The following is a 15,576-nucleotide window of genomic DNA, read 5'->3' as shown; positions in this document are numbered from 1 at the left end:
TCCCTTGCTGCTTTTAGGCCCTGGCTTAAGGTGTGGGAAGAGAGGATGGGGATGGGATGTGTAGAACGCAAGCTGTGCTCAGGAAGACTTGGGAAGGGGAAGGGAGTTCAGATTTGCAGCTGAAAAAAGCTTTGTGGATTTTTGGTGCTCTCCCATTGACTGAGGATCAAGACCAAGCTCAGCTTTGGCCCTTAGGAACAGGGGCCTCGAGCTGTCGCTTAGCTGCACAGGCCATCTTCACTCTCACCAGTGTAGTTGTCCATGCCTCGGGCCAGTGGCCTGCCTCCATACTCTCATGTACATCACCCACTTACCCACCCAGTCACTCGCATCCCATTTCGCTCCCTGGATTTCACTGTTCTCACCCTCCCCTCTGCCTTCCCTGCTTGCCTGCCCCAGAGAATGCTGCCTGTGCATGGGGGTGACTAGCCCTTCCAACTCTCCACTCTAGAGCTCCTACCATTCCTCTTTGGGGACTTTGGAGAGGACCGGGCCGGGATGCCCAGAGCATGACAGTCCTGTTCTCTCTTTACCCGAGATAACTTTCAACCTCGGAGACCTGGGAAAGGAATGGCAGCCACTTAGGAAAACTCACCCCATCTCCCGTCCCTCATCCCTTGGCTTCCATCCCCTTCATCCCTCCCTCCCTCACACTTTCAATGCATGTCACATTTTATCCTTTTTTTCTTCTTCTTCTTCTTCTCCCGTTGAAGGTCTGTTCCTCTTTCCAGATGGGTCCGACTCAGGCGTACAACAGCCAGTTCATGAACCAGCCTGGGCCCCGAGGGCCTGCCTCCATGGGGGGAACCATGAATCCCACCAATATGCCTGCTGGCATGACACCTACCAATATGAGCGGCCCCCCCATGGGCATGAACCAGCCACGGCCTCCTGGGATCAGCCCCTTCAGCACACATGGACAGAGAATGCCGCAGCAGGCCTACCCTGGTCCCCGACCCCAGTCTCTTCCTATACAGAGCATAAAAAGACCGTACCCAGGAGAAGTGAGTGATTTGGGAGCAGGAGGAGGGAGGGAACTACACTGATGCTGGAGGATGTGGGCCAGATGAATTGTGCTTGTGCTGGCCACATCAAAGGCTCTCATGGTCCCTCAGAGTGGGAAAAATTAGACTAAAAGTCAGGAGACCTGAATTCTAGACTAGCCTTTAATGCTCACTAGCTGTGAGACCTCTGTTGAGTCCCTTAACTTTTCTGAGCTGGGAATGATAATATTTCACTTCTCTAATATGCATTGCTGTTAGAAAAACCATATGACTTTAAGGGCTTCAAAAAGTACAAACTGCAACACAGATATAAGAGATTGTTAATTAGTTATATCAGAAATAGACAGTACTTTCTTGGGAGATGAGATTTGGAGGATGAGTCGAATTATTATTATGTAAAAGTGGTTACTAGACAACAACTTGGCCACAAATCAGGTGGCAGTGGTTCATGTCAGACTTGCAGTCAAGAAGATCTGAGTTCCAATCATTTCCAGCTGTATCATGTAAGTCTCTGCCAGCCTCAGTTTCTTAAACTGTAAAATGGTGACAATAGTAATATTGTGAAGGTCAAATGAGGTACTACACAGAAATTTTTAAGCAATGTACAAATGCCAGCTATTATTCTGAATTGCCCTGTGTTGGCATCTACCCAGAGTATTGCCCTCTGAGCTTATAGTGACAAATAGCTACTCCAGAATTCACATTGACATAAAACATGAACAGATGATAGAGTCAAACACAGAACCACTTTATAGCGAGGGTGTGGGCTTGTCTTTTGGCTAGCCTTAACAACACTGTGCCCCAAAGTAGGGGAAATAAAGATTGCATCCAGAGAAAGCAAAGCCACATTAAAGAAGATCCCCAGGCTGAGGAAGAGAAGGACACGTCATCAGTTTTTTTTGCCTTCCTTTTGGTCCTCAGAGGTTGGTACAGTACACATAGTAGGTGCTTAACAAGTGTCACCGGCTCTTTGCCAATTCCAGAGACTCAGTGCCACCCCAGGAGAAGGCATTTGCTCCCAGTAAAGTACCTCATCTGTTGAGTGCCATGGATTCTTTGCCTATTCACTTATGTCTCCAGAGCTTTGTGGGATCTCTTCTCCTTCCCCCACCTCTATTCATTTTCTCTGTGCCCACTTTTGTTTGGGGCCAGACATGTCTCTTTGCCTAGCTCCCCAAGAACAAACCAGCTGGTAGAAAGGCCACAGAAGACAATAGCTGAGTAATGGTGGTTGCTGTAATTAACCTGATGTGAACTCAGGAGGTGCCACCCAATCACTTACCAGCTTTAGGCTGCCAGGCAAGGTTGGGGGAATGGGAGGGGGGGTTGTGGTAACTGATTATTTTTAATAAATTAATCATTGTCTAATGAAAATGGCACTTCATAGCTATTAAATGCTTGATCTAGACAGATCATTCTCAGCTTCCCCCAGTATCCCCAGATTCATGCTGCCTCCTAGACCAAAAGCCCCCTTTTTTGCAGTTTGTTATCATAAAACAGTTGATTGGGGCTTTAGAGCTCATCAATTCAATCCCCTAGCTAGTTCAGGCATCTTCGCTATAGCATCTCTGATACTTCTGCTTGAATATTTTCAATGATTGAGAGCTCACCCCCTACTCTGGAAGCCCATCCATTATTGGGAAGCTCTAGTTTGAAAGTCTTCCTTATATTTGAGCTGAAATCAGGCTCTCTGTAATTTCTGCTAATTAGATCTAGTTCTGGATCAATGAGCTATTAATACATCTAATCTCTAATTTAAATGATATGGGAAGAGGTGAATAAGCATTTATATAGCACCTACTGCGTGCCAGACATTGTTCTAAGGCTTTTTGCAAGTATCTCATTTGATTTTTACAACCCTGGAAGGTTATTGTTATATTATTTACATTATATGCTATTATTATCTCCATTTTACAGTTGAGAGAACTGAAAAGAAACATCTGAGTCTTCAAGTCAGGTCTTCCTGACTCCGTGTCCAGCCTTCTATTTACTGTACCTTAGATGTCTCCAAAAACATTTGAAGTTTCATAAGTAGCAACCCCCTTCCCATTTCCACAGTCTTTCCGATCTGCCATCGTCTCAGCTTCCTTCATGTGATGTGGGTTCTAAACCCCAGAGCAACCTGTCAGTCGGTACCTGCCTCAAAATATGACATGCCTGACTGCCATTAGGAAGTAAAAATTACAGAAATCCTCCTGCTCTTGGACCCAGAATTCCCTCATTGGGCATAGAACCTTCAAGTGTTAAAAGTGGCAGACGGCAAAGGGCTGCGTGCCCAGAGATTTGCAGAGAAGCTGCATTTGTCATGGAAGCAGAGGAAATGTCCAGCCATGAGGGAGGAGGGGTCAGGGAGCAAAATGATACACACAATGAAAGCTGGAAGGTATCTGACAGAAAGAAGGAGTGTTTGGAAACTGAGTTAAGAGAAAACAGTGGAGACTGAGGGAGAGAATAATTAATTATTATTAATTATATTGTTGCTCAGGTGTGTCTTATTTTACGTGATATCATAGGCATTTGCCCATAACATTTTCTTGGCCAAAGTACTTGAGTGGTTTGCCATTTCCTTCTCTAATATGGCTCCATTTCATAGATGAGAAACTGATGCAAATAGCTTGTGCAGGGTCACCCAACTAATGCCTGAGGTCATATTGAAGCTCAGGTATTTTCAACTATAGACCCAGTTCCCATTTGCTGAACCACCTAGCCGCTCCATTAATTATTAAGAGATATTATTAATATAAATACTATAAGATGATATAAAATATAGTAATTATTCATTAATAATTGTGCTCATAAATGGGGAAAGAGAATGAGGAGAACAAAGAATACCAGTGGAGATTTAGAGAGAAGCAATGACTGAAAAGTTTGGAGTTAAAATCATTCAGTCATGTAATTATTTAATTATTTTAAGTGTAAACAAGTATATTGTGTGAGTTTGATTGAATTGAGGTTCAACACTATTAATGAGATGTATAATTAATGATATATTGCTTGTCTTCTCAGTAGAGGGAGGAATGGGGAGGGGAGAAGAGAATTTGGAATTCAAAATTTAAAAGGAAAAGGATTATTAAAATAAAAAAATAAATCAAGAATATTTTTAAAAAATCATTTATGCTATCATTTAATTTTTTTTAATTTAAAGAGAAACAGCACTGTGTTGTAGACAAAGAAGTGAGGAAGACCTCGGTTCAAATCTCCTTTTATAATCCCTGCTGTGTCTAATGATGATAATAATAGTATTTCTAATTTAGAGCTTTTATGGTTGTATACCTACAGTTTAGCCCTGGGCCAGTAATAATCTCTTAACCACTCTGCCCAGGCAACTTTTTAAAACAAGTTGCAGAACAAGAGCTCTTCTACCTCAGTGGGGGGCAGTTCCTCACCAGGAGTTCTCCACATTAATAAAATCCCAAGCCCAATCCAAAAGACCCTTACTATTCTTCAGAGTGCTTTCCGTGTAGGAAGTGGCAAGCAGAATGGGGTCCTTCCCTCCCCTGCTGTGGACACACTCTGAGGTTTGGGGACTCTATCCACTCAGTGGAAATTGGTAAGCGCCCGTATTAAGCATGTACCAAGCCCTACATAGATGGGGTCCTCCCCACATGCCCTGGGATCAGGCACTTAGGGGAGGAAGGTTTGTAAATTGAGCCCCCTGGAGATTTCTGTCCGCCAGAGAGACATCGTATCTTCCCTGTAACCAATCCCCGTCACTTGTAACAACATAAGTAAATCTTTTCAAAAGAGATTTGGATTTTCTGGTCTTAAATGTGCCCTTTCACAAAACCCCTTGGCAGCTCCTTTTCCCTAGTCCTGGGCTGGGTGACTTGATGGCTAGAGTGCTAGCCTGAGAGTTTAGAGTCTGGATACCACTTCAGATGCTCCCAGCTCTGTGCTTATGGCCCTCATCATTTAACTTCTTGGAGAAGTTTCCTCATCTATTTAAATGGGGATAATCATAACATTGACTTCACAGGGCTATTGTGAGGATCAAATGGGATAACATACATAAAACACTTTCTGAAATCATAAAAGCTCTGTATTAGGAATGCTAGCTATTAATATTAGCATTATTATTATCATTCACAGTAGGGATTATAAAAGGATAAATCATAACTTTTGCTTTTGAGGAATACTGTCTAGTGGGGAAAATGAGACTAATGTCTGTGAAACAATTTGCCATCTTTAGCGGTACAGACAATAGATAGGCGCTGTATGAGTTCAGAGGAGGGAGAGATTGGTTGGGTAGGCTTCAGGGAAACATGGGACATGAGAGGGTCTTCAGAATAAGCAGAATTGGTTTACTCCTTGGAAATTAGCATAGACAAAAATGTGAAGCTGGGATTGAGTATCTAGTATTCAGCAGGTAGTTATTTTTTAGCATTGTATAAGATGCCACCAGGCCTTTGACCATTATTCTTTCCCTCTTTTTCTGTTTCTTTTGGGGAATTAGCCCAACTATGGAAACCAGCAATACGGACCAAATAGCCAGTTCCCAACCCAACCTGGTCAGTACCCGGCCCCCAATCCTCCAAGACCTATCACGTCTCCCAACTATCCTGGGCAGCGGATGCCAAGCCAACAGAGTACAGGGCAGTATCCACCCCCAACGGTCAATATGGGGCAGTATTACAAGGTAAGTCTGGCTCTTGACATGCTCCAGGGACTGGGGACTTTTTCTGCACTGTTCAAAGCAGCAAGCCTCCTTGTTCTTGCCTGTAGCTAGTTAGGTTTGGCAGATTGGTCCCGCCAACTCCTGAGCAGAATCTTGGCCTCCCCTGACATGCCTAAGGCTCTTTGGAAGTATGCCGAAGAAGCCCCACTTTATTGGCTCCCCTAAATGTCCTGGATAGCTTCTATTCTCTTTCATTTGGCCCAGGCAGACTGGCTTGGATGTGTGCATTTTGTGGCTACCATTTGCTGATTTGGGAGAAACTTAGACAGAAGCATTTAACCTCTCTCTTCTTGCCTACCCTTTCCTTCCTCTCAAAAAAATAGCCATTTTCCCCAGCAAAAGTCATTCCTAAGAGTTTTGTCCAGAAAGAACATGAGAGAGATCATTCAGGACAGAAGCACCAACTTCTCCTCATTCTGGGCACCCTTTTCTTTATGTTTCTTCTATGGCATTATCCCATCTGCTGAAGTCACTGTGGGTTAACCTCAGAGAGGGAAAATTCTTTAGCTAACCCAGTTTTGCTCCCAGCTGTCGAAAGGACAGGAAGGACATCACGATCCACACTGCTCTGGCCCAAATTGATTTTATAACTGTCTGCCCAGTGCTTTGGACAGAGGTGACACAAAGCCTGTCCTTCCCCTCAAGGGGCTTGATGGGACCTATGGAGTAGAAAGAGCAAGAGACTTGAAGTTAGGAGAGAGCTGATTCCAATGCTGACTGTGACATTAGCTATGTGAGCTTGAGAAATCACTTAACATCTCTGAGCCCCAGCTTCCTCATCTGTCACACAGGGATAATAAAATTCAGAGGGTCTGCTCTTTCCAGAGCTGCTCTGAGGGAAAGCATTTGGAAATTGGAAGCTGCTATAGCAAATCTGAAGTGTTCCTTCTCATTCATCTCCTGCTCAGAGTTGGTGCTGGACAGCTGGGAGTATGGGGGGGGTAAGGGAAAGCCAAGGGGAAGAATGGCTGAGCAGCTCATTCCATTTTACAATGTTTATTCGCTTGCTGATTTGTTCTACTTTAACAGCCAGATCAGTTTAATGGACAGAATAACACCTTCTCGGGAGGCAGCTACAGTAACTATAGCCAAGGAAATGTTAATAGGGTAAGTGCTGATTTGGATAAATATATATCCACATATGAGCCGTCAGTGGGAGTGGGCAAACTTACTATGTGAAGCAGGACCTTATGTTGGAGGGATAGGGATGGGATGAACCTTTTCAAAGTATATACATCCACGTAGAAATGAATGAGATAGTTATGGGCTGGAGGAAGTGGGGTATGGAGGGGCTAGCGTCCAGCTCCAGAAATTGGCCAACATTTCCTCTCTGAGCTGCTGTCCTGTGCGTGGCCAGTGAAGGAGTAGTTCCTGAATGAACTTTAGGAAGAAGGATGGAGGGAGGAAGGGAGACAGAGATGGAGAGAGGGAGGAAAAGAAAGAAACAGAGAAAGAGACAGAGAGAGAGACAGAGGCAGAGAGAGAGACACACACACACACAAAGAGACAGATCAACAGAGAAAGATACACACACCCAGAGAGACAGAGAATGTGTGTGTGTGTGTGTGTGTGTGTGTGTGTGTGTGTGTCCTTGCTACTGGAATAATACAAATGGTTTCTGTTTCTCTCCAGCCCTCCAGGCCAGTACCTGTGGCAAATTACCCTCACTCACCTGTTCCAGGAAACCCAACCCCACCCATGACTCCTGGGAGCAGCATCCCTCCGTATCTGTCTCCCAGCCAGGATGTTAAACCACCATTTCCTCCTGACATTAAGCCAAATATCAGCGCTTTGCCCCCACCTCCAAGTGAGTAGAACAGTGTGGTATATGATCCACTCTGCTCCCCTGTCCTGCTGCCTCTGACTCCATTCCATTTGTTCTTATTGGATCCCAGCAGGCTGGAGAGGAGGGTTTGGAGAAACCAGCTCCAGGTTCTGAACTGAGTGAATGTGATGTGGGGGTTGGGGGGAGTGAGGCTTTTGGATTTTTAGAATCTTCTCTGTAGTGCAGCTTAGTGTTACAGTGGATAGAGCACCAGGCCTTGAGTCAGAAAGAACCCGAGTTCAAATATCAGACAATTATTAGCTGTGTGACTCTGAGCAAGTCACTCAACTCTGATGGCCTCAGTTTCCTCATCTGTAAAATGAATTAGAGAAGGGAATGGCAAACCACTCCAGCATCTCTGCCAAGAAAACAATAGGGTCACAAAGAGTTGGACAGGAGGGAAACAAGTGGATAACAACAATCCTCTCTAGACAGGTAGGAAAGTGGGTGAATGGAGGCAAATGTGTTGGACTCTTGAGTGTCAGTGGAGGTGGTACCAAATATTCTGAGCTGTTTAATAGCCTCCCTCCTTTGGTGTCCTTTCTAAAAACCTTCCCCTCCAGCCTCTGTTCAGATAACAGCTGGCAGTACTCCAGTGAGCCAAGCTTCTCTGCTTGGGTCAACATGTCTCCATTGAGCTTAGTCCTAAGCATAAGTCATCGTGGGTACAGGGAGGATTTGGCCCTTACTCCCAACCGAGATGTCCCTGAGAACAAGGAGAGAGAGTCAGGTGGCCCTCTGCTGGCGTGTGTGTGACTGATTTGACCCAAGCAGGAAATGAGACCAATTTGTTTCAGCAAATTTTTGCTGCGTGCTTGTTGTCCTGATGCCCCATCCTCTGCTGGGCAGTGTAGGGGGATTGGGGAGGGGGAGAGAATTGAAGACATAGTCTCTCCGCTGGTAGAACTTGCAGACTAGCTCAGGAGAAAAGACACATTCAGGCTGTCCATCAGCAAGCATTGGGTGCTCATTATGTGTCAGGCAGGCTCTGAGCTAAGCCCAGGGCATGCAAAGAAAGAAAAAAAAAAAAAAAAACAGAAATGGTCCTAGTCCTGGAGGAAGTCAGAAATCACTGAGGAGTAGAGATAATAGTCCTGGCAGGGGGCTAGCTTGTTTCTTAAGCACAGGCACAGCCCGAGTAAGGGCTTGATGTTCAAACTCTAGTAGACAGTGAGATCTAGGCTCCAGGAGAGATTGTTTCCCAGCTGTCTTTTTCTCCTTACCTAGCACAGTACCTGGCACAGAGCAGACGTTTAGAGCATGTGGATGGACTGAATTAAAGGTCGCTAAATTAAGGGAGAAAAAGGATTTTAAGCAGCCAAGTTCATTTTCTGATTCCTTTCGTGTGTATGTGTGTGCACCTGTGTGCATACATGCACAGGTGTAGATAGATACACATGTATGTGTGTGCATGCCCAAGTGCGGATATGTGTGTATGTATGCACAGATCATAGGACTGTATGTGTGAATGTAGGTGTTCAGACATGCACAAATGTGGGTAGTTATGTATGTGTATTTCACACAGGTGTGTATGTAAGCACAGGTGTGCCCTTGTACAAATACAAGTGTGTATGCATGCACAGGTGTAGGGTGTGTGTGTGTGTGTGTGTGTGTGCTGATGCATATGTGCATGCGGGTATGCGTGCCTGCACAAGTGGGCACACGTGCCATGCTCATATGCCCCATGCACATTTCTTTGTCTGTATTTTTGCACGTGCACCTACTGTTTACACAGGTGTACTACCTCTTCATGCACAAATGTTTGTAACAACTGGTGTCCCTGTCTCTCCATATGCTGAGGAAATAGGCCCCGTGCCATTGAGTCACAGATAACATGGTGAGAAGTTTGAGCTTCTTCTCCCTTTCCACTCCCAGGCAACCACAACGATGAGCTCCGGCTGACCTTCCCTGTGCGGGACGGAGTGGTGTTGGAGCCCTTCCGGTTGGAGCACAACCTGGCTGTCAGCAACCACGTCTTTCACCTAAGGCCCACTGTCCACCAGACGCTGATGTGGAGGTGGGTCATGCGGAGGGGATTCCCAGCAACAAAGTGCTGTTCCCCAGCACTCCCAAGGTGTCACTGCAGCAGGAGTGACATGTCACGGTTTCCCCTAATAGATGGATATTGAGGAGGCAGGCCAACCTGACTCTGTTCTGGCCATTAAAGCTGGTCATTATGACTTGGAAATATTTAGGATTTTAGTATTCTGATGGACTGAACATCTCCTTGTCCGATACATTTCCCATACTTAAACATCTTGAACCTGAGCATCTTATACAGCGTCTTCCAGTTGAGTCCCAGTTTCTCCTTCCCACTGCTCGATGTTTCCCATACTTCCCTTCCCCGCCCCAACTCACTGTGGTTCTCCATGATCTGTTCTGTGCTAAGAGTGGGACTACTTGCTGCCACTGGTCATACTGGGTTAAATACTTAGTCTATTTTCATTATATAATGAAATCCCACCATTACCACTACCAATTTTGGGAAATCCCTGTCCTGGATTCAGCAAGAAGAAAACCAAGAAGGGAGAGCTCTCTCCTAGGGGAGCTTTGGTCTTTTAGGGAGCTGTGATTCTTCTGTCAGAGACTTTCTCCTTTGAAGAGGGGAAGGCATTGTCTAGACTAAGGGTCCTCAAACTTTTTAAATAGGGGGTCAGTTCACTGTCCCTCAGACTGTTGGAGGGTTGGACTATAGTCAAAACGAAAACTTTGTTTTGTGGGCCTTTAAATAAAGAAACTTCATAGCCCTGGGTGAGGGGGATAATCGTCCTCGGCTGCCACATCTGGCCCATGGGCCATAATTTGAAGACCACTAGTCTAGACCCTTAATGTGCTTTCAGTCCTAGGGGTGGAACCCAGTGGGTGCCTTCCCACAACAGCTCAGCCCCACCATCTTAAAGTCTTGAATCTCAGTAGACATGAAACTACTCCCCTTCATTTTCAGCAGTTGTGTTTGACTCCCAGCCCACCTTCCACTAGACAGTGGTACAGGTCACCTCCTCCTAAAGCTCTTGGTTTGATTTAATAAATGCTTTATACATGAAAATGACATAAGCACATAAACTACAGTGCTTATAAACGTGTAATGACTGAGTAGGGTGGTGACATAGTGCTGGGGGAGACTTGTAGCAGGACCATGGCCAGGTGGAATTTGTCTCTTAAGGCTCCAGGGCCAGAAGGGAGAAGGGCCAGTCCACAGATAGATCATAGCTTGTAATTAACACCTACCTCGATAGGTCATTACTGCTCTACTGGCATTTCATTATCTCTTGAGTACCCTCAACTGAGCTTACCTCAGTCTAGGAGGTTATTGGCTGATTCTTATTAATAAGTAATAACTGCTGGGGATTGTGCAAACCCATCCAGGAGATTTATGGAGCTGTACCATAGTGAAAAGCTGGTACTTAATATCTCAGCCAAGCATCCCGACATCCTTGAGCTTCAGGAGGAAAGGTGACCTTGAAGGCACCCACCTCCACGCCAGTGTCTGGTGAATGGTGGGCTGGGAATCAGACGTGATTGCTGAAAATGTGAAGGCTAGACTAGATGGCCTCTAAGTGCCCCCTTCAGCGCTAGATTTGGACCTATGGTATTTTGGGTTATTTAGATGGTCCTCCTATGGTTGGGGCTTGTGGCTTTTGGACCAGCTCTCTCCTAAGTTCTGTTCCTCTCCAATTATATGTGATATAATATGTATATGTATAAATAATAAAAAACATGTATACACACATAAATACACCTTTAACTTAAATTTATTTTTCTCTGGGTGAATGTTCTATCCTGTTAAGGAGGGAAGGCTACATAGCTTAACCTTGTAGCTACCTCCCCTTCCTAAGATCATTAAAACCCTGGAAATTGACTCCTATGGGTGATTTTGTGATACTTTTCCCTCTAGGAAGGGCCCTTAGCCCAAACCTGGACATCTTCATGAGAACCTCAGCTACCTGAGGTTCAAAAAAGTTATAACTTGACTGGACTTGGAGCCAGATCTTCCTGATTCTAAGTCCGACCCTCTATCTGAAATGCCATGCCTTGAATTTCTGTTAGGGTGATTTGTATTTGTGTCCTTTTACCTAAAGGAAACCAGGAAAGGTGTATTTTGTAGAAATTATATTAATAATGATAGCAATAACAAGTAGCATTGATATAGCAACAACAGTTATATAAAACAAGAACCCCAGTTGAATTACAACATGCCATCTGTCCTATTATTCTCTATTTAATTTGGGAATCCGAGTTGATGAGAATTAAGAGTGTTAGAGAAATTTCTTTAGCCTTCTTTCCTTCCACTCCAAAGTCCAATATGGTGCTGGGAGGAGGGAACTATGAGTTTAGGGTTGACAGATGTGGTTTACATTAGGTCTGGAAAGGTCGGGATCAGCAAGTGATGTGGTCAGGCATAGGGAAAACAGTCCAAGTTGGGTAGAATCAGTGTTCAGAGGATGTGGTCAGGATTAGAGGGGATGTCATTTGGAATTAGAGGGGGCTTGCTTGGGATTGGATCTGATCAGAGTTAGTGAAGACATCAGCATTTGTGGGGGGATGTGGTCAGAGTGAGATGGGGCTATAATTAAGTTGATGAAACATGATCAGTGCCGGGGAGAACATGATTAGGATTGTGGGAGGACATGGAAGGAAGATATCTTTGGGGTTGCGAGGGGCCGGGTCAGGATTGGGGAATGTGGCCAGGCTTGGAGAAGACAAAATATTTTGGTTTTCTCTCTCCCTCTTTCGTGGTTGAGCTGAGTATCGGAAGTTCCTTGTGAGCTGGGGGTAAAGGCTCTGAGAACCTCTGTGCTGTCCTGCTTCGCAGGTCTGACCTGGAGCTGCAATTTAAGTGCTATCATCATGAGGATAGGCAAATGAACACCAACTGGCCAGCCTCAGTCCAGGTCAGCGTCAACGCTACGCCTCTCACCATTGAGCGCGGAGACAACAAGACCTCTCATAAACCTCTGCATCTCAAGCACGTCTGCCAGCCAGGAAGAAACACCATCCAGATCACGGTCACCGCATGTTGTTGTGTGAGTACATAAAGGACGAGCTCCCACTGCCACCATTAATCCCACCAGGGAAGAGGCTGTAGTGTCTGCTTCCAGACTCAGGAGGAGGGGTGACCTTTATTATGCTGCTGAAAAATAATTTTTATTGACCTTTTTTAAAAAAAAGTATTACCTAGATTTGCCCTGATATCACCAATTCCTTTCCCAGAAAGTCATCCATTTAACAAAATATTTTAAAAATAAAGACAAAAGCCCCCCCCCCAAAAAAAAAGTAGCAAAACAGATCAGCCTATCAAAAAAAAAAACCTGGATTTTATATCAATTTGTTGTCATCTTTAAAGTGAAAATGAGTAAATTGATGACCTAAAGTGCCCTGAAGTTTTCACATGTTACCAACATTGTTGTTATCAGACAACCAATTAAACAGATTATTTTAAAGTTGGTTACCTTGTATTCATTCATTTGCTAATTCATTCATTAAATATGTACTAGGTTTATACTAACCATTTCCATGTACTTGACATATAAATACTTTTCATATATTTGTATTATTAATCTTATATTTATGCTATAGAATTTATAGGATAATAGAATAAATTCTATTGTATTACATATATATTTGTCTGCCAAATTAGAATGTAATCTCATTAAGAATAGGAATTGTTTCATTCCCAAGCACCTAGACCACAATTCTTATTCCTCTTCACCAAAAAAAAAAAAAAAAGAAAAAAGAAAAGAAAAGAAAAAGAAATTTTGCCAGATATTTCATGGAAATCTAGGTAAAATATGTTTACATCCTTTCTCTGATCTGCACGTCAAGTATCCCTGTTAAAAAAAGAAGTGATATCTATGTAGCATGACCTGTTTGTGATGTGGCTGTGATAGTCCTTATTGATCATTGCTTTCTTTTCTAAATATTTATTCACCAAGAGTATACCATAGAATTTTGCCAGGAATCCAAGTCAAGTTCACAGCTGCAGACATTATTCTCTTCTCTTTCTAAAAAGAGAAACTGAAACATCACTGCTGATATCTTATGTTTACTTCTCTGTGAACTTATTCTATTCCCATAGAAGAAGGTGAGCTCCTTGAGGGCATTCATTTTTGTATTTATATCCAGAATGTCTAAAGGAATAGTAGATGTTTAATAAAGTTATTTTGAGAATGGGTTGATCCTTGAAGATGCATACTGTGTGTTCTGCTGCTTTGTATCCCTTTGGATCCTTTGTATCCCTCCAGTACTAGCAACAAATCAAGCAATCCACTAATAATGTCTTCATTAAACATCTACTATATATCAGGTACTGCATTAGATAGAATAACTTGGCTCCAGAAAACAGAGCAAGGGATTTTAAGGCAAATTTAGACTTGATAATAAGAAAAAAATTGCCAACAGTGAGAACTAATCCAAAGTAGCATTAGTTTCCATGTGAAGCACTGGGTTTTCCCTCATTGGAAGACTTCAGGCAGAGGCAACGTGGCCTGCTAATTAGTCTTAGACCTAGAATCAGGAAGATCTGGGCACCTAATACTTGCTGGTTGGGTGACTCTAGGGAAGTCACTTAATTTTGCAAAGTGTCAGTTTCCTCAGTTGTGAAGGGAGGGGTGTTGGATAAGAAGACTTCTGTTAAATCTGTTAACCCATGTTCCCTGGGTATCTGTGGATGTGGTGCAGTTACAGGGATGTAATCCAATCAGCAGCAGTGGTGTTTGCCTCTCACACACTACATAACAGCTCTGTGAGGTAGAGAGCACACATATCCTATTCCCATTTTACAAATAAACTGAGGCTCTAGCGTCGTAACTTGCTCTTTCCTTTCCTCGGCAGTCTCATCTGTTCGTGTTGCAGTTAGTACACAGGCCCTCTGTCCGCTCCGTCCTGCAGGGCCTGCTCAAGAAACGCCTCCTGCCTGCCGAGCACTGCATCACAAAGAGTGAGTCTGGCTGCGGGGGGCTTCCTTGGGATGGGAGGGAGAGGAGGGGACAGAAGCCAAGGCACAGGACTGCACTTCGTGGCTGGAGAAATGTTTGCTAAGCGTTTAGGGACTTGGTAACCACAATGGATCTGGGTGAGACCCCTAAGCTTTATTAACCAAGTGAGAAAACCTTTATTGAGTGCCCACTGTATACTCAATCTATGCCAGGCATGGAGAACTTCAGAAATCAGCAGACTTCTCCCTTGTCCTAAGCTGCTTGCTCTCCACCTGGGGTGACAAGGTGACATGAGCCAATTACAGATCACTAAAGTCTTATTAGAGATACACCGACCATGAGTGTGCAGGGCTTTGGTGGCTGGGCAGGGTGGGCTTCTTGGAGAAAATAGAACCCTAGCCAGCCCTTGAGGGACAAATGGGTCTCAACTAGGGAGAGAAGAGGTGGGAGGGGAATTCCAAATGTGGAAATGAGGGAAGACCTCAAAGGTGATAATGAACAATCTAGGTCCAGCCTTTGTTACTCAGGATCACATGAGACCAGCTCTCTATGCCCTACATCCACCTCCATTCAATTATTCTGGCAGTTGTTCAGATAACATGTTCATTGGGACCCATGGTTGGACGAATAATCACTAGAGATTCAGCTTGCTTTTTCTGCCATGATGCTTTTCTTCTGATAGTGGGGATACTTCTGACAAAGATACTCCCCTTAAGCAGGAGGCTGCCCTCAAACCAGCACAAGGCAGCATTGCCCGAAGAGGTGGCTCTGACTGCACTCGTACAATGAGCTGCTGCTGGCCGATTCTCTGAAGTTTTACCCACCCTCGTCACCACTAATGAAAGGCCTCCCATTTCCCAAAATTTTGGTAAAGAACACAGCTCACTACAGCTATTGCAGCAGCAGTCCAGGTCTCCTCGCAGATGGGGCTGAGACAGCCACATAACCAATGTGATGAATATCTTGGTGCCCCTCCCAGGTCTGCCCAGGCTCATACCCACATTTGCAGGCATTCATCAGGGCCACTGAGGAGCAGCTCTAAATACTAATGAGGTTGCATGTCTCCTAGAAGCCATGTAGCTGAGCAAGGACATGTCTCAAATATTAATGGAAATATACCAGGGCTTTGGGGGACGC

General features: G+C 44.4%; 1 protein-coding gene across 12 annotated transcripts in view; it reads left to right on the top strand.

Annotated features, from left to right (window-relative positions):
* Window positions 1–15,576, top strand: part of ZMIZ1 (zinc finger MIZ-type containing 1) — a 430,170-nt gene that overhangs the window by 397,258 nt on the left and 17,336 nt on the right. For 11 of the 12 annotated variants that reach the window (XM_031956396.1, XM_031956401.1, XM_031956399.1 and 8 more), the window contains 7 exons: window positions 714–1,004; window positions 5,458–5,640; window positions 6,709–6,786; window positions 7,312–7,486; window positions 9,380–9,521; window positions 12,318–12,528; window positions 14,336–14,441. In XM_031956396.1, the coding sequence (XP_031812256.1) occupies window positions 714–1,004; window positions 5,458–5,640; window positions 6,709–6,786; window positions 7,312–7,486; window positions 9,380–9,521; window positions 12,318–12,528; window positions 14,336–14,441 (1,186 nt within the window). The remainder of the gene's footprint in view (window positions 1–713; window positions 1,005–5,457; window positions 5,641–6,708; window positions 6,787–7,311; window positions 7,487–9,379; window positions 9,522–12,317; window positions 12,529–14,335; window positions 14,442–15,576) is intronic. The other variant, XM_031956402.1, reaches the window with a different exon arrangement.

This window comes from Sarcophilus harrisii, chromosome 2 (assembly GCF_902635505.1).
Source record: "Sarcophilus harrisii chromosome 2, mSarHar1.11, whole genome shotgun sequence".
In the NCBI taxonomy this organism is placed as follows: Eukaryota; Metazoa; Chordata; class Mammalia; order Dasyuromorphia; family Dasyuridae; genus Sarcophilus; species Sarcophilus harrisii.
Note: the sequence above shows the minus strand (reverse complement) of the source record. Positions and strands in the feature narration are given on the sequence as shown.